Source organism: Oscarella lobularis, chromosome 6 (genome assembly GCF_947507565.1).
Source record: "Oscarella lobularis chromosome 6, ooOscLobu1.1, whole genome shotgun sequence".
NCBI classification, from domain to species: Eukaryota; Metazoa; Porifera; class Homoscleromorpha; order Homosclerophorida; family Oscarellidae; genus Oscarella; species Oscarella lobularis.
Window position 1 is genome coordinate 2,030,613 of NC_089180.1, and position 21,078 is coordinate 2,051,690.

The 21,078-nt window shown below is 45.9% G+C and overlaps 3 protein-coding genes, 3 long non-coding RNA genes and 1 pseudogene across 7 annotated transcripts; 3 read left to right on the forward strand and 4 right to left on the reverse strand.

Moving 5' to 3' along the window:
- Positions 1-58: 58 nt before the first annotated feature.
- LOC136187923 (uncharacterized) lies at positions 59-3,915 on the forward strand. The gene is made up of 12 exons (XR_010670036.1): positions 59-155; positions 603-744; positions 800-1,125; positions 1,186-1,269; positions 1,321-1,421; positions 1,483-1,706; positions 1,760-1,882; positions 1,941-2,011; positions 2,064-2,124; positions 2,177-2,269; positions 3,503-3,569; positions 3,619-3,915. It is a non-coding gene; the product is annotated as an uncharacterized lncRNA (long non-coding RNA).
- Positions 3,916-4,059: 144 nt separating this feature from the next.
- Positions 4,060-5,345, reverse strand: LOC136188346 (uncharacterized). Its single transcript, XR_010670208.1, has 7 exons — positions 5,271-5,345; positions 5,110-5,225; positions 4,798-5,064; positions 4,684-4,751; positions 4,514-4,625; positions 4,303-4,466; positions 4,060-4,238 (listed from the first exon to the last, which is right to left on the reverse strand). It is a non-coding gene; the product is annotated as an uncharacterized lncRNA (long non-coding RNA).
- Positions 5,346-5,379: 34 nt separating this feature from the next.
- On the forward strand, positions 5,380-6,360 carry LOC136188512 (solute carrier family 25 member 44-like; annotated as a pseudogene).
- Positions 6,131-8,284, reverse strand: LOC136188341 (protein disulfide-isomerase A5-like). 2 transcript variants are annotated; one of them, XM_065976092.1, is made up of 16 exons: positions 8,192-8,284; positions 8,019-8,139; positions 7,880-7,967; positions 7,759-7,824; positions 7,660-7,705; positions 7,516-7,608; positions 7,407-7,467; positions 7,290-7,357; positions 7,140-7,231; positions 7,019-7,087; positions 6,824-6,969; positions 6,707-6,774; positions 6,566-6,650; positions 6,492-6,504; positions 6,345-6,441; positions 6,131-6,296 (listed from the first exon to the last, which is right to left on the reverse strand). In XM_065976092.1, the coding sequence occupies exons 1-16, from the start codon at positions 8,246-8,248 to the stop codon at positions 6,210-6,212; spliced, it is 1,257 nt and encodes a 418-aa protein (XP_065832164.1). In that variant the 5' UTR covers positions 8,249-8,284; the 3' UTR covers positions 6,131-6,209. The 2 variants fall into 2 exon arrangements, with proteins under 2 accessions (XP_065832164.1, XP_065832162.1); XM_065976090.1 differs by having other exon boundaries at positions 6,492-6,519.
- A 69-nt stretch (positions 8,285-8,353) lies between these two features.
- LOC136188347 (uncharacterized) lies at positions 8,354-8,838 on the forward strand. Its single transcript, XR_010670209.1, has 3 exons — positions 8,354-8,553; positions 8,607-8,722; positions 8,799-8,838. It is a non-coding gene; the product is annotated as an uncharacterized lncRNA (long non-coding RNA).
- On the reverse strand, positions 8,572-15,976 carry LOC136188340 (uncharacterized). Its single transcript, XM_065976089.1, has 7 exons — positions 15,907-15,976; positions 15,706-15,852; positions 15,228-15,647; positions 15,103-15,174; positions 14,633-14,736; positions 14,446-14,583; positions 8,572-14,384 (listed from the first exon to the last, which is right to left on the reverse strand). Exons 2-7 carry the CDS (start codon positions 15,845-15,847, stop codon positions 8,775-8,777), a joined length of 6,486 nt encoding a protein of 2,161 aa, XP_065832161.1. The 5' UTR covers positions 15,848-15,852; positions 15,907-15,976; the 3' UTR covers positions 8,572-8,774.
- A 1,551-nt stretch (positions 15,977-17,527) lies between these two features.
- LOC136188245 (probable RNA-binding protein 46) lies at positions 17,528-20,103 on the reverse strand. The gene is made up of 7 exons (XM_065975960.1): positions 19,217-20,103; positions 18,986-19,154; positions 18,711-18,936; positions 18,421-18,661; positions 18,271-18,372; positions 18,096-18,219; positions 17,528-18,025 (listed from the first exon to the last, which is right to left on the reverse strand). Exons 1-7 carry the CDS (start codon positions 19,964-19,966, stop codon positions 17,781-17,783), a joined length of 1,857 nt encoding a protein of 618 aa, XP_065832032.1. The 5' UTR covers positions 19,967-20,103; the 3' UTR covers positions 17,528-17,780.
- Positions 20,104-21,078: the final 975 nt, after the last annotated feature.

Below are 21,078 nucleotides of genomic sequence, written 5' to 3' on the forward strand. Positions count from 1 at the left end.
ACATTCAGTACCTACAACAGAAAACACATTGAGTAACTTCAACTTGTGCTTCCTTTTGTCAAATCTTCTCTCGCTCGCATTGTTAGCTGGGCTCAGGCTGGAGTCGATCCAAAGATAATGGGCACAGGACCCATGTACCAGCTATTAGGAATGCAGTAAGGGTCTATATATAGAAATCGCATCTATATACAGTGGGGTCAGAAAGTTTTCGGCACCTTTAAGATTAACATAGTTTATGCCTTGACGATGCAATCTGTACACTAATATCCACAAAACACTGTTTAGTGCCGAAAAACACGTTTAGAAACCCTTGGTGCCCGGTACGCCTTTGTTTCAACTAGCAAAAAGGGTAGGCGTTTTGACACTCACTGCAGTCAGGTGTTAAAAGCGATTTTCCTAGCTACTAGTATAAACAAAGGTGTCCCTATTATATCAGATACGTGGTTAGGGGAGTTTTGCTGATACGAAATATACGTATATTTGCATGTACTTTCCGGGTAAAGAAACTCATCAGATCGCACATGCATGAACTGAGTAAATTTGGATGGTGCCGAAAACTTTCTGACCCCACTGTATATATATATATATGTATATATCAACAGTTGGGGCGGAGCTTGCCATACGCTAGAGGACGATATCGGACACGGTATGCTATTGTTCGTCAACGCCAGCGCCGTTTTTCGATCGTACACGTGCGTCTGCAAGCGACACGTGACGGCGGGAACGATTGTCTGAATATAGAGGGTACTATGTACTACTAATAATAATTCATTATCTTATGGGATTTTGAATGTTTTAGGTTATTATGCTTTTGTGACGTCAGAATATTTGTTTTCTACTGCCGCCTCCGCCACCGTCACGGCTTCTTCTATTAATTCGACTAATCATTCTTTCACAGCTACTACTACTACTTCCTCTTCTAAAACGTCTTCTCTCGATCTTCCTCTTGCTATTGGTGTTGCATTTTCTCTCCTTCTCTTTTTTTGGACTCGTCATTGGGACTGTGTTTTATTATCGGCATTATCAAAAAGCCGTCTATGATTTTGAGAACGACAGCGGACGAGGCTCGCAGCAGGACGAAGTGCTACTTGTACCTAGTCGCGTCGAAATTCCGCCAGATCTTGGGTACAAGGGAAAAAAATCAATAATCAATATTATTAATATTAGTATCTCTACCACCCCTAGGTGTTGGCCACTTTGGAAACGTCATGAAAGCGACAATGACGTCTCCTAACGGTTCTATGAACGTAGCAGTCAAAACGACACGAAGTAAAAAGAACCCTCATTGATTCTTATATTTATTTCTCATTTTCTCTCTAGATCCTGACGACGACGAAATTTCATAGGCGAAAGTCAACTTCTGATGAATCTCGGCGATCACGATCACGTGGTGAAAATATACGGCTTCTCCTTACAAAACAGTGAGAACACGCAATACTTCCGTTCCCACAAGATTAATTAGTATTTCCATTATTTTCTTAGACGTTCTCAGTATCGTCATGGAATACGCTCAGCACGGCCATCTCCGTGCGTCGTCGTGCTCGATCTCAACTCAGCATACGCGATTCCAGCGTCGACGACGTGACGCCGGGATCTAGTGCTATATTTGTCTCACGTTGAGGCAACAGCGAAACGCAGATGCTCAGTGATTTGAAAATGTACGACTGCGCCTTGCCAAGGGAATGAAATTCGGCATATCAAAACACGTGAGGCCGGGGGTCCTCGCTCTTCTGCTAATATTATTTATTATGTATTTTAGTTTGTTCATGGTGATTTGGCGGCGAGGAATATTTTAGTTCAGAATGATGACGTGTTGAAGATTTCTGACTTTGGCCTGGCTAAGGATCTCGGGGGAAGCGAGTAATATAAGAGAACCAAACCGGTAAGAAAATTATTAATTAATTAAAGTAGTCGCGATCTTGATTATTGATTTTATAAAGATTGTGTTGACCTTTCGGTGGTGTTCGTCTGAAGTTCTAATGAGAAAAATCTACAGTGAATACAGTGACGTGTAAGAAGATGAAGAAACCCTCGTTTAATTTTATATATATATGTATATCTAGATGATTTGCTGATGACGTAGAAGTATCGAATGTCGAGACCACGTGGATGCGGCCAAAAAATGTAAGTGTCAGTGGATTAAGTAAACGTTTTTATATGCCTGTCAATTTTCTAGGTATGACCGGTTATACGGGCATCGATGACGCAACGATGACGACACGACCGCAGGACGTTGGCAGTCGCAGCAAATGTGGGCGAATCAGCCTAGGTACGATGTAATTTCCTTCGTAGAATGTTCCGAAGCAGTTGTCGCTATCGTTTTGCTGATACAACGGCGTCCAAAGCGATAGCGTTCGAACGATCGACGATAGAGGCTCGAAAACTGCACTTAGAGAGCGCTTCTCAGCTCTATACTAATATTTAGGACCGTTAAACGGCATTTTTCGGTCGCAAAACAGTCGAAACGACTCGTAGCGCCGCTCCTCAAATCACGAATCCGTTTTTCGCGTAGACTCGTTACTTAGTAGCAATCAGCCGACTCAGAGTTCTTAAAACGATAAACGTGTGCGTTAGAAACCGTTAGATAAGCTAGATCTAGAGGATTTATTTGAAAATCGACGAGTTTGTCACACGTACCGGAAGTAGGCGGGTCGAAATTTAATTCGCACGATTTGTTTGACCTTGTGGAGTTGTTACACTAATAAAGTAGAGTAGATCTAGTGCGTTTATTTGGAAATCGGCGAGTTGAGATTTTCAGCATCCCTCAACTATAGCACACGCTTTTTGGTCAAAAACGGCATCTCCCAAAATCTCGAATTTTCTGCGTCAAACTATAGGGCTTTAGTTAACATCATAGTCTCAAAATTGTCAGACGCGCCGAATTTTATTGACTTTTTGAAGGGCGTGACCAATGTACCGGAAGTTCGTCATTTTCGTTTGAAATTTGACTCGTACAAACTGTCTGACCTCATGGAGTTGTTTTACGAATAAAGTAGAGTAGATCTAGCCCGTTTAGTTGGAAATCCCGTTTAGTTGGAAATCCGTGAGTTGAGATTTTTAGAGAACCGTGAGCTGTAGTCCATGGTTTTTTGTCAAATACCGCATCTCCCAGAACGCCACGATTTTTACGTGAAACGATAGAGCTTTAGTACCTAGTTGACTCCACGGTCTCAAAATTGTCGAGCGCCAATTTTTTGAAGGGTGTGGCTAACATTAATGCGTACCGGAAGTGGTCTTTTTTCGTGTGAAATTTGACCCGTACGAACTGTTTGACCTTGTAGTGTTGTTCTACTAATAGAGTAGAGTAGATCTAGCGCCTTTATATGGAAATCTGCGAGTTGAGATTTTTATGGAACCGTCCATGGTTTTTTGGTCATTTTGGTGACCTCTCCGATTCCTAAGATTTCCTTTTCAAACAATGGGGATGGGTTGCCTGTTTGATCTCGCGATACCAATAGGACCTCACACCTCAAATTTTGGCTAAAATTGGAATTTTTTTTAGATGCCTATATGAAGACATGGATCAATTCCCTCCTCCTCCTCCACGGCGTTTCTTCATCCAATTCAAGGTAAATAGGACAATAGATTTGAGTGGACTGGTTTGTAATTTTATTTTAGTTCTCTCTCCTCTCCCCACCGGATCAATCGGACGATGTTTCGATGAAGAAAGAAGAGGAAGTAGACGAAGCCATCACCCTGGGGACTTGGGTCAGAGTCTCCCTCCTTGTGGGCTGGAGGCTAATGTGCTCTCCCCTGGGGACTTGGGTCAAAGTCTCGCTCCTTGGAGGCTGGAGGATAATGTGCCTACCCCCTGTGGACTTGGGTTAAAGTTCACTGTGGGGACTGCAGTCTCAGTCTCACCGCTTGGCCAGGAGGTCAAGCGGCAGCGCAGGATCAAGCAGCAATCAACGAGGACCAAGGAGGAGGGGGAAGGGGAGACGAGAGAGGACTTTTTTAATTTTTTTATTTATATACATCCGGGATATTTTAATAAAAATTTTGACCATAGTTCTGCCTACTTTTACAACCGGAAGCGCACGCGACGTGAAATGACGTCGGTCCATTTCACGTCGCGTGCGCAAGTAGCGCGCTATAAAAGCGCGCATGTGCCCTAGGCTAAGTGAAGTGCTCTTGTCGATCAAGAGCAAACGCATGCAATCTACTGTACTCTCATGCGATAGCGTCTTTAAAAAATTCGTCTACTTCTTCTTCATCTTCTCAGATTATCCACTCACCACCTACAAAACAAAAAAGTCGTCAATTTTTGAACGCGTAAATATAAACGCTTCGTAGTACGCATACCGTTCCATCAACGCCCACAAGGCGACGAGACATTTATTTATTTATTTCTGTTCACGTTGATGACGACACTATAGTCTGCCTACTCAGGGAGAGACTCTAGCCAATCTCTAGAACTTCGGTACGTCGACAGGCAATCAAATACTTAAAGAGATAGAGGCTCCGCTCTACACTTATTTTGATTACGGTATCTTCTTACACCAGGTGCATTTACCTTGATTTATGGAGAGTACTGTTGAGTAGGATTTCTGCGTTGAAAAGTGTTCTAAAATTGGAAGTTTCGCGGTTGCGACTTTGTGAGAAGATGCGCGGTTCGAGGAAACGCACTAGGGGGAGGAGAAAACGTTGAATTATACATGAGAGACTCTTTGCATATGAAAATACCTTATTGATTTGGTGATCCACGATTCCTCCGAGTACATGAACTTTGGAATCGTTCACATCGACTAAATCTAAAAGAAAAACAATAATAAATTTTTCAAAATTTTGACTTCTTACCGTTGGGAGAATCTGGACTGAGGTAAATGAGATTTGAAAGATTGTTTTCAAATATCGTCCAAAAGTCGTCGTGTCGAAAATCAATCTTTAATTAAATAACGAAATTTCACGTACTATACTACGTACGGAGATTTTTCAATGAATGACGAAATCCTTTGCTCATTTCTTTCCACAGTAGCGAATTTTCGTCGTAGCTCGTAATCATTCGATGTACGGGACTCGCGTGATTGAGATTCGAGCCGTAGATTAGCTGAATTTGATTAGCCGCTAAATACGACGAATTTTATTGCGATCGTCAGCGAGTGAGCTTACTCTTAGCGTCACTCCATGCGTCAAACTCAAATCGATGACGATTTTTGGCGTTTCGGGCGATTGCATGGCGATTTGCGCTCTTTCTCGCTTTTCCGCGCGCCATCGGGACGCGAAACCTAAACGCGTTTATAGTTGGACACTCGTTAAACGCATATGATTACTTCGGGAGCTCGTTCGAAACGAAGAAACGCGAAGAAGAGACAGAAAAGATCTCCGCATGTGTTTCGGTGCGCCGGCTGCGCATCTAGTGCGTAGATTAGCGCGTAAAAAATGATAGGAGCAAATGGACAAATACTACGGCTTTTCTCGTTGGAATACGAGCGGCTATCTATCCAGCAATGCTCGCGCCTCCAAGTACAACAGCAAAAATCGATTTACGCGGGATCTTTCGACGCCCTGGGCAAAATTTCGCGCCGCGAGGGAATCCGCGGTCTCTACAACCTCTGGACTGCTTGGTCTTCAGACGCACTCCACGGCCTACGAACTCTCGCGACACCTTCTCCTACCGACCACGTGGTCACCCACGTGGAAAGGTTTGGTTGCCGGGACGATAGCGAGTTCGTCGAGCCAAATCGTTAACGTGCCAGTCGACGTCGTTTCGCAAAAGTTAATGATGGCCGGACAGTCGAAAAATCTAAATATTTCTCTACGCAACGTCATTGTTGAAATTTATTCAAAAAATGGCTTACGTGGATTTTATTTCATTTCCCTGCTAACGTTTGGTCCAATGAGCGGCATATGGTGGAGCACCTATTTGACTGTACATGATTATTTATTGCCTAATTTCCCAACTGCCCTAAATGCTTTTTCTAGAATGTGTGCCGGTTTTACGTCAAGCACGCTAACAAATCCCCTTGACGTCATACGAACTCTACGAACTCGTTTCCAGGTGATAGGTGGAAAATCAATAGGAAATATAGCGAGACGACTCTACAAGGAAAAGGGCCTAGCTATGCTCTATAAGGGGCTTACAGCAAGATACATGTCGACGTTGCCAAGCAGCGCTCTCTACATAGCAATGTACGAACTAGTCAAAAATCTTCAAGCTTATGTATATAGCAAATAAAAAATTCGTGATTTTTAGTAATAAAAGTTGTCGTTTACCAAATTTTGAAGGCATCTGTGGTACATATTGACGTACAAATCAAAATGTTATAGGACGGTGGAAAATAAGGAGTGAAGAGCCTCTGAAAAAGAAAATGATTAAATAAAAATAATATAGATTATATATAAACCTTGACAGTGGTCAAATCATCCACAATAATTCGTTTCACTCTTTCTAAATACACAGCTAGCCAGATGGTGTCGTCAGTTTGCGGTTGACTCTCAAACCTAGAGAAAAGCCATATTGTACATACTGTATATACCTATATATTAATCACCGTTCGACTGTTGCTTTTTCCAGCGTATCTAAGCAATGTGAGTCAAAGCCCTCATATAAAGATTCTATACTTACCTATTGGGTATCCCTTGACTTCGTACGCCTTTCCCAATTCGGGTTCCTTCGTCGCGTCAACTGCAGCCAAAACAGCATCCTCAATCTAAAAATTAATTATTGATTTTTTCTAATCCTATATACGGTAGGTCTTTCACTCACTCCTTCTTCCTTCAATGTAGCAGCTGCGCTTTCATATTCCGGTTTCATTTTCTTGCAGTGACCACACCCTACGTGACGTCACAATATAAACCAATATTTCTACATATTTAGACGTACACGGTGCATAGAACATGACCAGAAGTGGCTTGTGGTCAGAGAGAGCGTCTTGAAATCCAAGTGTAGTTAGATGATGAATATTTTCGCTCGTGTCCGACCACGCTTCCTCTTCCGCTGGTTTGTCACTTTCTGACGCCGGCTTAGGACTAAAAACGATATTTAATTAATTAATTATATTTATTATTGTTGTCTTACTCTGCCATCCATTGGACGATTTCGTCTTTGCTTCTTCCTCCTCCGTAATTGTATTGATAGATGCCTTTTCTAATTGAGAAAAAACGTATTTTTTATTTTTAATTGATTAATATTTTCTTACTCGAAATAGACTATGGTCGGATAGCCGGTTATGTTGAATTCAATTGCAACGGGACGATTCTCCTGCTTTGTCGCATCCATTCCAGCCAAAATCTAAAATAATTATTGAATTATAGATATTGCTGCCCCTACCCCCCTTTTTTTTCCATACAGCTTTGTCTTTGAGTTCTGTAGCTGCTTCAGCATAAGCGAGTTTCATCATTTTACACACGCCACACCCTCGAAAAAATTTATTAATTATTGAAAAACTATTATTGATTTTTCACACAAGGTGCATAGAGCATCAATAGAATAGGTTTCTTCTCCTTTTTCAACATCCTGCGATACTCCTAATAAAATAAAAAAGTGACGTCATAAAATTAAAAATTAAAATTTACTTTGTCCGAGTCAAGGTGAAAAACGTCATCAGCCCCAGCTTCCTCTTCCCAAGGAGCATCCCCTGTGGGATCATCCAAAAAGTTTCTCATTGACTAGAAGACAGATATATAATACAAAGGCTTCATATCTCTTATACTACATACCCTAACAGTGAACTTTCGATCATAATCCTTATTGAATTCTCCATCCCTAAATATATATATATCATTATTAATTTTAAATAATCAATATCTTTTTGTTACTTGTAGTGCTTCAGAATTGTTCCACCTGGCGGGATTTTTAATTTCTTGCATAGTTTTGATGACGAACTGAAAAAATCAGTTTCAAAGGGGGGCCCCAGTAAATTTTTTCTCCCAAACTCACGTGCAATCGATTGTTACGAGTGCCGCGAGGCCTTTCATTGCGGTCGCAGTTTCGCCAAAAACAGGCAAAATGGCCGACACGGACTTTGCTATGCGTTTCGATCGCTTTCGAGCCTTTTCTTCGCGTTTTTCTCTCTTACTTGATTTGCCGAATAGTATAAGGACGTTTTTTCGCGTTCGGAGAAGCTTTTTGAACTCTTTGATGTCGTCTACGTCGCTGACAATGTTCTTCAAGTCGGCTTTTCCCGATTTCGAGTGAATCTGGGATCGAATAGGCGATTAGGCGTTACAAAACTGTTTTCTAAAGACTTACTTCTCCTAAGAGACACAGAAACGTAGCAAAAACCAGCAAAAATAGGCCTCTTTCCATGGCAAAAAAATCCGAGGAACTCTAGATAGCGTGCTCAGCCTCTACGTCAGAGCGTTACCATAGCAAACAACGTCGAAGCAATGAAACGGTGAAATGCGGGTCTTAAGGCGACAACGTGACAATCGTACGTGTTCGCATTATCATTTGGCTTACCATAAAGGTAGTCGTGAGTCCGATTCGGTTGAACTCGCGGCTTTTCGATCGTTTTCGTTATTGCGGTAGCCATGTTGGACGTATCGCTATAGAAACACTGGAGCAGCCCGTATAAATCGCGACCCAGATTTTCTTAATTGATTTATCATACCGTGCGTTATTTGCAACCTTTGCTATTCTAATTATTAGCTAATTATCACTACAGTACAGAAGTACATTAATCAAGTCAACATCAATTCTGTTACGAACAATTTCAAAGTTGGCAACCAACGAGAAAAACAGAACATTGCCAAACTTGATCGGACAGCAGAATTGGAAGCAGTAAGTGCTGTAAGGCTTACTGCCAGACGCCAGCCCAAAGAAAAGGCGTACACTAAAGTTTAGTAAATGGATTTAGGCTCTTCATTAGTAGACAACATTTCGCGAAAGCGGGAGGATATTTAACCGCTTCTGTACATATGGTGAATATTAATAATTCGGTGCTCGCTGTGACTTGTGCTTCTTCATCCTCAGGAAGTCTTTGGCCAGACACGTATCGACAAAACGAAATCGCCTGCGTGAAAGTAACGTTTTTCTGCTCGTTGCCCTCTCTCTGCAATTCCGAATCGAAGACAGACGCCCAGGTTATAAACATTTGAGATTGAACTACATCGAAATTCGTTTGCAAACAGTCAAGCACGACAGGATGGGCGGAAAGAGCAGTCGATCCTTCGTGCACTCTTTCCATGGACGAGTGTTTGACGACAACACCGTCGCTATGCTTTCTTAGCACAGAAGCTGCGACGACTTCAGCGAGACAAGCATTGAAAGTCAATTCAGTTACGTCGTCCTCGCTCGCACCATCAAGGCTTTTCTCGCGCTCTCTGACCATATCCCGAAGAAGGTTGATTGGCAAAATTCTGGACCCTGATGAGACAAAACAGGCGAGAAACTTGAGGGCGGAATCTGACAAGCTTTCTCGTATCAAAGAGACGATAAACTTTGCCACTTCCATAGAAATAGGAATAGGAGAGACTGGGCTCACTGTCTGACGAGCTTGATCTGACGACGACGACGACGAGGAGGACGACGACGATGCAGGAAAATTACTCGACTCTTCAACCGATCCTTGTTTCACAGACGTAGGAGACGACGAGTCGTAGGCCTTGCGGCTAATTGTGGGACGACTTAGCAGCATGTCGAGAAACTGATGAAAAGGAATATGCGATCTTCTAATAAATGATCCCGCCAGCTCCAAGCAAAGAGGAAGAGACAGATAAAAAGGGTTGCGTGTAAATTGCTTCAAAGCTTTCCGATCTTTGTCGGTCAAGCTCATCGGTTTGACAGTTGTCGACGTTCGTCGCAAGAGCGACACGATCGTCTCGTCTTGCTCTAAAAGTCCGACGCGCATTTCGCTGTACACATTTTCGGGAGTCGACGGCATGTTTGTGTCGTTGTCGTCGGCAATAATTATTACTCTGCCGGCGCTGGTCGCTTTCGGAAGATAAGCGTCGACTTCGAAACCTTCCCAAATTCCATCAATGATCAATAGCCAGTTGTCGAGTTCTCTGAGATAGGAATGCAAATGGCTAATAATTAGTCCCTCTTTCATGCTAACGGCGGGAATTGAAGCGATGGCACAAAATCCGTCCAACAACATCAAATTCGAATGTCCGCGCACCCAAAATATATGACTGTAATGAGCGTTAAAAATTTTGAGAAATTCGGCAATTAGAGTCGTTTTTCCGATGCCGGGCTGAATGCCGCGAACGTAGCGCACCAACAGGCCTTTATCCTTATTTAATACCCATTGAGACAATTCGTTTAATTCCGATTCCATGCCGGTGAAAAATTGGCAATCCGGAACGCATCGTACGTTGAAGGAGGCCGGGAACTCGAGCGAAATGTCCGGTCCAATGATCTGAAATCCGGCCCAGTGAACGGGATGCGCGAACTGTTCGAGACAACGCAACTGGTGCATCGACTGCTGCAAAGCAAACGACGCCGGCGCCCCACGCAACATGTTACGATAGAAGAAATACATGAGATGCTCCGTCGCTCGATCGGGAACTTGCCATAAGGTGACGAGAACCATTCTCGCTCCGGCGATCAGAAAGCTTCGCGCCAAGCCCATTACCCCGTCATTATTCGGCTCGCCTCTCGCGCTTCCGCACGAACTCAAGCAGACGAGCTGAGCTCGCAAGTCCATGCCTTCGATCTCGTCGCAGGTCAGCAAGCAGCACTTTGAATCGATCAGGTTCCCCGGCCGAACGCGCGCCTTTTCCTCCTCTTCGGGAGCTAGAAAGAGCGTCGTGCCGCCCTGTCCACCGTGCGTCGCCAGGTGAATCAACTGGGCCTGCGGTAATTCTCGCGTCACGCGCCGCTTCGTCGCTTCCTTGCGAACGAGAGGGTGACCGTTGACGAGTCGAGCTACGTCGATCGCTTCGCGTTCGGCATTCGGCAGCGTGACCGGCCGCCACGGTTCGGACTGGCCGGGAATGTGCATCGACGGCACGTCGGGATTACCTACGATTAGAGAATCGGTTAGCATCACGTCGCCGCTATCGTCTCGCCATCGTTCGAATTCGATCAGCGCCGGAATGCTTCGTATTCTGTAAATCTGCGACATCATTAAATTATCTTTACCGCACGGTAGAGCCGAGAAGGGAACGAGAGTAATGAGACCGGCGGGAATGACGACGAGATCGACGCTTCGCGTCGGCAACCACTCCTCGATGGGTCGTATGAGAAAATTAGACAAATCGCTCAAATCTGGCGTCTTGATTCGTTCCTCGTTTTCGCCCGGCAATCGATTGAGATTCTCGTAGTTCGTCAGTTCGGCGACGGTGCTGCGAATTTTCTTGTCGAGTCGCGATTCGCTTTGCGGATCGTCGGCAATTTTCGTCGCGCGAAAATTCACGTCGCCTTGGGGACTGACGACCCACGCGTGAAGACTCGTTCGACATATGGAATAGATGAGAACCCAAGCGTTCTGTCTCTTCACCAAATCGATAATCTCATCTCGAGTGATTTTCTCGTAACTGTCGATGAGCGGACGAACGCCGCTCAACGAAAAACGCTTCGCGACGATTTCGACGAACTGAAGACCGCGACTTCGTTCGGAAATCTCCAAAGCGCGCATCTTGTCGCCCAATTCGCCCAAGACGAATTGAAGTCGACGATACGATTTTGAATTGAGTTGACGATAGATCGGTCGAAACGACTCGCTCGCACCCGTCTGCTGATAGAGCTCGTCGAATATCGCTATCGCCTTTTCGAAACTGTCGCGCGCCTTCTCGACGTCGCCGAGACCCTCGAGAGCGCAGCCTCGATTGTGATACGCGTTTCCTTCCGATATCTTGTCGCCGGGTCGACTCATCGAACTCAGCTCGATCGTACGTTCGTAGAGCTCGACCGCTTCGCCGAAACGCGATTGCGAATGGAGAGCGTTGCCGAGATTGCCGCGCGCGCGCGCTTCGTTGACGATGTCGTTCGTTTCGACGGCGAGTTTTATCGACACTCGAAAATGTTTTTCCGCTTCGCTGTACTTTTTCGACATCTGATAGACGTTTCCCAAGTTCGAATAGGAGCGTGCGAGATCGGCTTGATCGCCGATTTTTTCCGCTAGGTTGACGGCGGCGGTGAGATGCGCCAAAGCGTCGTCGTACTTTCGAAGAGACGAATAGCAATTTCCTATGCTCCCGTTCGCCACTCCCATCATGACGTCATCTTTCAATTCCGTTGCAATTTTCAACTGTTCCCTAAAATATCGCAATGCCGCCGGCACGTCGCCCATCTGCTGATGAATTTTCGCAATGTTGCTCAACGCCGACGCTTCCGTTCGCTTATCGTTGACGTGCGCGCTGAACGACACGCAATTCTCGTACGTCTCCTTCGCGGCGACGAGATTGCCGCGCGAGCGTTGACAATGACCGATCTTATTCAATATGCTCGAACGATCGCGATGCGTCGGTTTCTTGATCTCGCACACTTGAAGCGATTGCTCGTAGAGTCGAAGGGCGCTGTCGAGCATGCGAGCCGCCGTGTAGACGTCGCCTTGACCGACGAGAGCGACGATCTGATAGTCGCCGTCGTCGTAATCGCGCGCGAACGCGTGAAGCGTCTGATAGGCGTTCAACGAGTCCTGGAGATCGCCTTGGTTCTTGAGCGACAAGGCGATGCCGAATTGCGTCTTCAGTTTGACGTCGCGCGGCAGTCGCGTCTCCTCGTCCGCGCCCATGAGTCGACTATAGAAGCCGAAGGCGTCCAGGTGATGTCCAGCCTTGGCGCTCACGTCGCCGAGTCGAAGCAGCACGCGCGCGTGCTCGTCGCTACGCGCCTCGACCATTTTCAAAAGTTCAGTATAGGAGGCTTTCGCCTGAACGTACTCCTCTGCCGTCTCCTGCGACTCGGCGCGACCGAAGAGAATCTTCCGTCGCATCAGATCGTTGACGACGAGCTGATCGGACTCCGAGAACGATTGGAATAACGCCGTCGCTTCCCGTTCGCGACCCGTCGCGCCGTACGCTTGGGCGAGTGCGACGCGCTGCGACGACAGGTCGGCGAGTCGTTCGGGATGCCGTCGCAATATTTCGATCTCTTTTTCAAGATAGACGACGGCGAGTCGGTATAACTTCGCTTCGGATACATTCCTCGTTATAATCGATAGAATTTCGAGTAGGAGAGAGTCGGTTAAGGGCTGCTCGAATATGTCGATGTGTGACAGTTGGACGCGAATCTTTTCGCGGCATATCGAAAAAACGTTTTCCGGGACGAGTTGTTCCATCTTGAGTAGATGCTCCGAGAATTGTTTCGCTTCGGCGGCGAGTCCGTAAACGTAGACCAATTCCCTCGCAAAGGCGATTATATTTCGAGCCGAAATCGTGAACAAGGACGCTCGTTTGCTGTGACGCGCGACGGCCAAGGCGTGCGTGAAAAGCGCCGCGTCCTTGGCGTCGAACGACCAGACCTTATGGACGGGCAATCGACGCGATAAATAGAACGCCAGACATTGAACGATTTTCTTATACGACGTCTGTTTCTCTTTCGTCAGACGATTCAAAATCGATTTTTGAAAGCAGCGCGGCACGCGCACGGCGAGAACGGCGTCGTCGACGCGACTTCGATTCAAGTGAACGAGACCGAGTTTCTCGAGCGAATCCAAAGCGCGTTTCGCCGTCTCGTCGCTTTCATCCTTGTTATTCTTCATCCAGCTGTGAAGCAAAACGTCGTACTCGAACCAATCGTCGCCGACGACCGATAACATATTTAATATGCTATTAGCCGCTCTCGATGCCGTGCTCAAGTTCAGATGTATCATAACGTTGAGCCTCTCGTCGTCGAGTTCTTTTGTTAGTGAACGAAGTGCGTCGGCGAGACGCGGAACGTCGGCTTGGGGAACCAATCCCTCGATAGCCGAACTGTCTGCTTTGGCTATGTCTTCGAGGGAGGTTAGTTGACCTTGAGCGAGATAGCTTCGTAAGTCAGTTAAATCACTCTTCTCTAGCCACTGTGTGAATTTATCTTTGCCATAGGTGAAATAATGTTCGGCCCAGATACCGTGATACTGTGGCTTTAAGCCCCAGATTCCAGATTTTGTCTTTAGCAAGTAGTCTCTGGCAAGGCCGCACGCGGCCGGATGAGAGTCTAAAACGTCCACGTGTACGGTACTGCTCCGAGTGGACGGCATTCGCACACGAGCACCGGCCGACGGTTCGCAGCGACTTCTGATGCTGAAATAATCGTCCAGTTCTTCTATGCTCAATTTAGCCGCCTCAATTGAAAAGTGATCGAGATTCCGAATTCTCGATAATTGCGTTGTAATCAGAAGGTGAACTGATGATCCGGTTATGGATTGCACGAAGCAAGACAAATTATGGACGCATGACTCTTGGACGTCGTCGCAGGCAACGAGAACGGTTTTGCGACCGCTGAGCTCCTTTGCAAGCGTTGGCTCCAACTCCGCTTTGTACAGACGTCTTGCATTGATCTCAAATTCTTCGCACTGCAAAAGTCCCAATTGTTTTTGGAAATACCTCTCGTTGCAGCAGACCATATAAACTTACCATCTTTGTTAGCGATACTAACCATTCAAACACATCAGAGCATCTCAGAAAAACAACAGCGTCGTAATAAGTTCGATATTCGCGCATAAAATCTTCCAAGCACGCCGTCTTTCCAAAGCCCGGAGGACCCGTTATCACCTAAACCGAATTAATTAGCTCAAATTAGATCGCGCAAAGACAAGAGCACCAAGGCGGTTTCCTTTTGGCTTGAATCAGAGCGAAAGAAAAATTTGGAAACGGCGTCCAAAAGCGTTCGGCGAGGCGGTTGGTTTCGGTGCTTCTTCAAGAAATCTAATAATCACAGAACTTGAAGCTACAGCTATATGGTAGCTATTAGTGACCCCGTGAGAAAGTATAGGCTAAGGTATATATAACGTTAGCATCCACATATCATTAGACGTCATCACACGTACGTCATCACACGTACGTCATCACACGTACGTCACTAACCGACGTGAGACACCGTGAAGCTCTCAAATCGGCGCACTGTATGCCTTCAACTGACTTTTTTGACGACAAACCGTCGACTTTAAAAAGAATCAGACAGGAGTTCGGGTGGGGCCCCCGATTGTCCTCCCTATTTTCTGTCACTAAGTTCCCGTATTTTAAAAAAATGGGACCCTGCTCTCTTTCCCTTTGATTTTGGTAACGGCTCACCTTGTTTTTGTCGCCCAGATAAGTTAGCTCGACGTAATGGAACAAAATCTCGATTTTCGTCATGCAGGATCGCTGTAACGACAAACAATGCGAATAGAAACCAGAGGTTATTTATTATGACCTACATTGAACTCTTTCTTTTATACTAGAGGCCATCAAGTCGGTATCATCTGTCTCCGAATATTTGCAATCAGGAACGAGACGCAGATCTTCAGCGTGGCTAAGGCCCGTTTCCTTCTTTACGTTATACCACATTGACATGATCGCATTGCAACTATAGTTAATGAAAAGTTTGACGAAGGATTGCAGTTGCGACCAATAGTTTGTTATGAGAGTTAGGCCAATGATGAGACAGAGCACGTGACTCCCTTGTCGAAGCTTGTTCAAAAAGAGCCCCTGTTCTTTTTCCTTAGATGATGGTGATAGATCCACTTCAACGATCTTCAAATTCTGATTCCTCAAAGCAGCCTGCAAACTTGCTCCACGTTTAGCCGATCCGTGATCTCGTACGACAGCTACGTCCCTTAGTCGAGCGTCCATCGAAGCTATAAATAAATAAATAAATAAAATATGAAATGATCAACTTCAATTAATTTCTCTAACCCGAGGAATCAGGAGGCTGCAAAACACTTTGGTGGATCGATGCGGAATTAGGAGGCTTATCCAGATGCTTCTTCATTTCTTCAGCGTTGACTAGGCTTTCGTCGTATGTTTTTATCAAACGATCGTTTGTACGCTCCCCCATGATTACTATGGTATAGAGACATTCGTCGATAAATCGCTTTCATCTTTTGGAGCACCTACGTTCTGAATTGCTCTCCTAGAGAGTACGCTGGCGTGAAAGTTAGTCCTGCTGTTTGCGGGTAATCCCCGTAGTGAAGCGCGCGTTAGCGCCTCACTCCGGGGAGAGCCTCTACGTCAGAGCGTTACCATAGCAAACAACGTCGAAGCAATGAATTCGCGATTTGAGACACTCAGCTTGAAAGACAAACAAGTAGCCTTACTTTCCGAAATCCAGGCACTACTAGGCGGAGCTTCTCCACCTCGTCGCATCGCGCCGAGGCCTCCAGCGACTTCGCCGCGATTTCGACGCCGAAAACTTTCCCTAAAACGTACAACGGTCATCGAAGAGACAACTGAGCGACCTAGAAAGCAGCCGACTGATCATAAATTCACCGAAACGAGCGACGAACGCATTCTAGGTTGGCTGAAAGCGAAGGAGAAGGAAATGAAGCGCGTTCGACGCGAGAAAGCGCGCGAAGAACGCGCCGCGAAGCGACAAGAGAAACAGACGGTTAAAGCTAAGGAAGAACGACGCGAAACGGCCTCGAAAAAGTACGCAGAGTGGTCAATAAGAAAGATACGTAGAGGGAGAAAGAGCGAGGGGGCGGGGCCAGAGAAGCGACCAATGAAAGAGCAGCTAAAGGAGAAATTGCTTATAAAAAATGGGTCGCTAGGAAGGAAAAGGAGCGAATTTCACTTAAAATTAAACCGGAAGTAGTGAAAAAACGAACCGGAAGATAAATTGGGGGAACGGAGAAAGAAATACGAGGCTTGGGTACAGAGAAAGGAAAGCGAAATGAAGGACAAGGCGCGACGTAAAAAATCGAGGATTCATTGCCCTTGAGCTCTTCCTCACATTTGAGTAGATAGTCTTTTAGTCCCAAATCTTCTCTTGCACAAATCCTCTTACATGAGTCATTCTCTTCCACGAGACATATGAGCATTGTGAGAATGACTTCACGTAGTCCATTGCCTTCTAATCCAACCAAAAAACGAACCAACTCCTCAACAAATCCTCTCCCAAGTAGAAGTTCTAAATAATTCAATATTCTACGTTGATTAAGATTTCTATTTTTCTACCCTTGATGCTGACGTCATCTATGCACATGTTCTTCATCATAAAAATTACTTTCGTAGTCAATTTTTCATTTCCCTTTCGAAAAACGTCAACCAGGAAGTCAATCTAAATATGTCTCTACGCAACGTCATTGTTGAAATTTATTCAAAAAATGGCTTACGTGGATTTTATAAAGGTTATTTCATTTCCCTGCTAACGTCTGGTCCAACGAGCGGCATATGGTGGAGCACCTATTTGACTGTACATGATTATTTATTGCCTAATTTCCCAACTGCCCTAAATGCTTTTTCTAGAATGTGTGCCGGTTTTACGTCAAGCACGCTAACAAATCCCCTTGACGTCATACGAACTCTACGAACTCGTTTCCAGGTGATAGGTGGAAAATCAATAGGAAATATAGCGAGACGACTCTACAAGGAAAAGGGCCTAGCTATGCTCTATAAGGGGCTTACAGCAAGATACATGTCGACGTTGCCAAGCAGCGCTCTCTACATAGCAACGTATGAACTAGTCAAAAATCTCAGTTTAAAATAAGTAATTTTGTAATTATTTATATACGTACTGTATGCTCTACGATTTCACTATAATTAAAGAACTCGTTGACCGAGCAGTTTATTTGAGATCTCGTTCGCTTCTCTATGCTGACTCTACAAGGAACACTAACACGTAAAGTAATAGTAGCAGCTGGAAGAGACTCTACCACGTAAAATCACTACACTTAAATTATAAAATAACGGGCGATTCTAGTCAAATATCCTTCGGATTCATGAAATAAGCAATAAATTCGGGCTCTCTTGTCGTCATAAACGCATGACAACTAATACGGGTATACTTCTGAAGGAGAATAAATAGACCCGTTGGCGTGGAATCCGTTGAATAAGGGCGGCGGTGGCAGTGATCCGCAGACGGCGTTGAGATTGGCTATTGGTTGCCACACTCCTCCAGGCGGAGGAATTGCTCCAGGCAACGGTGGCGGCGGCGGCTTCGTTGGATCATTCGCTGAAGCGGAAATTGATGAAAAGTGCGACGAGAAATTTGGAGCAGGTAGACTGAGAGTAAATCCTAAGCGAAAATCCAATAGATAAATATATGAGTGATGGTATCCTGTGTGGAGATTTTTTCTAGAGGATACCTTCTGGTAAGAACGAGAGGCCGAGATGATGCAGGGCGTTTTCGGCTGCGAGAGTTTTCGCTTCGTCGGCGTTCGAGCAAAATTCAGTTGATTGAAACTGCTGACCCAGTCCAGGAATAGAAACCTCGAAAAAAAGAACTCATAAAAAAGTATTAATCGATTTATAATTTATTACTTTTTGAATATAAAACGGCGTCATTCCCGAGTTGCAGTTAAGTTGAATCAGATGATACTGAGGTGACCCCCAATTGCTTTTAGTACAAATATCCTCCAATACCTATTAGCGAATCCCAAATAAATTTAAAAAGCTGACGTCAATCTTTACCTCCACAGCATGCTTCTTCATGTAGACGCCAGAAGAAGTCACTGGATTGGCCACCAAAGTCCCAAATGGAGATGACTGGGGCGGCGGCGGCGGCGGCGGCGGCGGCGGCGGCGGCGGAAAAAAAGGCTTTGCCACTGGAAGAGTGGTGGGTGGCAAAGCGTAGCGTTGACATGACTGCGGACGCGTGTTGCCACTGCTTGGGATGCGATCGACATAGCTTCCAAGGTGGGTTCTTTCAGTGCTAGAAGCAAACGTGTATATACGTTCATAATCCCTATAAATAATTTTACCGTCTGAAAAATGGGCTGACTTGTAATGGACAGATTGAATTGACGGGAGCAACGACTGCTTGTGTGGACGTTGGAGATGGAGGCACCATCTCTCCTCCTGATCCCCCTTGATACATGGCCACTCCATCGTAGAACGTTTTGCCGAAATTCTTTGCCAATTGATGCTGTTCCTTGTCCACTGGCTTGGCCCACGATATTGCCAGAACGCTTCCGTCAAATTCCTCGCCTAATGACGTCAGGAATATATTTGGATTTAGGTGCACGTGATTATTTACCGTCCATGGACTCTTTGGCCGCCACGGCGTCCTCGCGCTTCGAATAATGAACGAAGGCGTAATCGCTAATCCTTTTCACTTTCTCCAGCTTGCCGAATTGGACGAACTTCTGATGAATCTTCTCTTCGGTGGTCGACATCATGAGATTCCGAACGTAGAGCACTTTGACCTAAAAACGAAAAAGAGGAGGATGGAAACACGAAAAAGGGCGACGAATTTTTTTCTTTTTACCGTCGCCATGACATCGTCGTCGATCACGTGTTCCGGATCGGCCCAATTGACGGTGATTTTGGTTTCCCAGACGACGAGACGCTGACGCATGAGCTTCCGTCGCGCTATCGCCGCGGCGCGATGATTCTCGTACTCGACGAAGGCGAATCCGCGATTCTTCGTCTTATCGTCGACGCTCGCGTAGACGATCGCGTCGACGACGCCGTCCGTGAGTCGACGCATCTCGTCGAGTATGTCCGCCTTGGCGACGCTCTTCTTCGGTATGCCGCCGATGAAGAGTCGACAGTTGTCGACGGAGAGGGATGCGCCCAGCGATCGACCGCGGCGTATTTCGTAGTTGTCGAGCGCGCGCACGCATTGCTTCGCCTCGTCGCGCGACGCGAAGACGGCGAAGGCGTAGCCGCGATTGCTCCCAGAGAACTCCATCATTAGACGTAGCTCGTAGAGTCGTCCAATCATCTGGAGCACGGGAACGAGTTCGTCTTCGTAGAGATCCCGCGGTATTTTTCCGATGAACACTTCGCAGCCACGTGGCGGAGGTGGCTCGTCTGGCGGCCAGTCGGGCGGCGGACCGAAGCGTCGTTGGCCGTTCGTCTGCGAAATCATGCAGCCCGTTTTTTCCATTAGCTCGACGAGCTCGCGTTCGTTCGGCGCGCCGCTGACGCCTTTGGGAAGAGCATCTCTTTTTCGCCGATAGCGTCGAGCTGGGATGACGCGTTTGGACGGCGACGGCGAGTCCGGTGCTTCCATACCGTAATCTGTCCGATATCGTGCGAGACGTCGACTTATACCAGCTGCCTCGAATCACGGATCAAACGTGAGCGAAAGAAATGAAGAGATAACGGCGAAGAAGACGGAGAAAACGAAGAATTCCGCTCGACGCTCGAGGAAATTGCTAAGAAAGGAACGCGCGCTAATCTCCATTGCAATTCCGTAATTAGCGCGAAGCTTGAAACGGCCTTTTTCAGCTTAAGTAACGCTAAAGACCTCTATTTCTCGTGGGAACTTCCCGCCCTCCCCCAATAACATCCGGGATAACGTAAAAGCGCGAAAACGATTAAAAATCCATAACGTGCACCCCGACGTTTTTCGATACGTTAGAAATGTCTGATCGATCACGACAACAAACAAATTCTTGTAGCTACTTTCTTACATATAGATTTTGGAGTTGCAAAAATTCAAGACCGTTCGAACACGGATAATAAAATAGATTTTAGATTTTATTATCCGTGGTTCGAACCACGTTTCGTTTCGAATGACCCAGCAATGGAAAGTCGCCTCGTGGGGCGTCGTCAGAGCTTCGAGACAGATTTCGATAGAAGTGGGCCGTTGCCGTGACACTCCTTCATGGCCTGTCTCATGATGGTGCCGCACGACCACGGAGACAACGGGTGCAATGCCACTGAAATGGCTACAGATTCCCAGGGTCATGCTCATGGAGGAGATCACGGTCATTCTCACTAGACAGAGAAAAGAAAGACAGACGCTGTCTTTGGAAGCACTGTTAACTGGATCTTTTTGTTTGCCAAGTCTGTGAGTATTTTTTTCTGCATGTTAGTTTGATTGTGCCCAGTTCCGTCTCCGTAGCAAATATGGTAAGCTCGTTTGATCACACAATCACTTCCACTATATATACTCACTACTAATACACATTCATGCACACAGAAAAAAGAAATGAAAACCTTTGACGAACGCACACAGAGTCTAACCTCGATCAGTAGTATCAATATCAAATTGCTCTTTGCCCACACCACAATCTCGTCGAAACACCCCCTACTCCAAATGTGAGCGTTATCCAATTCGTTATTGGCCTTGAGTCGTCGGACGTTGTAACCGCATTAGGAATTGATTCGTTCGTCTTT

Excerpts from the sequence above, each read along its gene's own strand:
- LOC136188341 (XM_065976090.1), bottom strand. The coding sequence starts at position 8,248 with ATGGAAAGAGGCCTATTTTTGCTGGTTTTTGCTACGTTTCTGTGTCTC. Across the intron at positions 7,468-7,515 it reads TTCACCTTGACTCGGACAAA|GAGTATCGCAGGATGTTGAA; the intron begins GTAAATTTTAAT and ends TTATTTTATTAG. Across the intron at positions 6,775-6,823 it reads GGTCATGTTCTATGCACCGT|GGTGTGGTCACTGCAAGAAA; the intron begins GTACGTCTAAAT and ends GACGTCACGTAG.
- LOC136188245 (XM_065975960.1), bottom strand. The coding sequence starts at position 19,966 with ATGGAAGCACCGGACTCGCCGTCGCCGTCCAAACGCGTCATCCCAGCT. Across the intron at positions 18,373-18,420 it reads TGAAGAAGCATGCTGTGGAG|GTATTGGAGGATATTTGTAC; the intron begins GTAAAGATTGAC and ends ATTCGCTAATAG. Across the intron at positions 18,220-18,270 it reads CGCCGTTTTATATTCAAAAA|GTTTCTATTCCTGGACTGGG; the intron begins GTAATAAATTAT and ends CTTTTTTTCGAG.
- LOC136188340 (XM_065976089.1), bottom strand. The coding sequence starts at position 15,847 with ATGGGGGAGCGTACAAACGATCGTTTGATAAAAACATACGACGAAAGC. Across the intron at positions 15,648-15,705 it reads GCAGCCTCCTGATTCCTCGG|CTTCGATGGACGCTCGACTA; the intron begins GTTAGAGAAATT and ends ATTTATTTATAG. Across the intron at positions 14,584-14,632 it reads GCCAAAAGGAAACCGCCTTG|GTGATAACGGGTCCTCCGGG; the intron begins GTGCTCTTGTCT and ends AATTCGGTTTAG.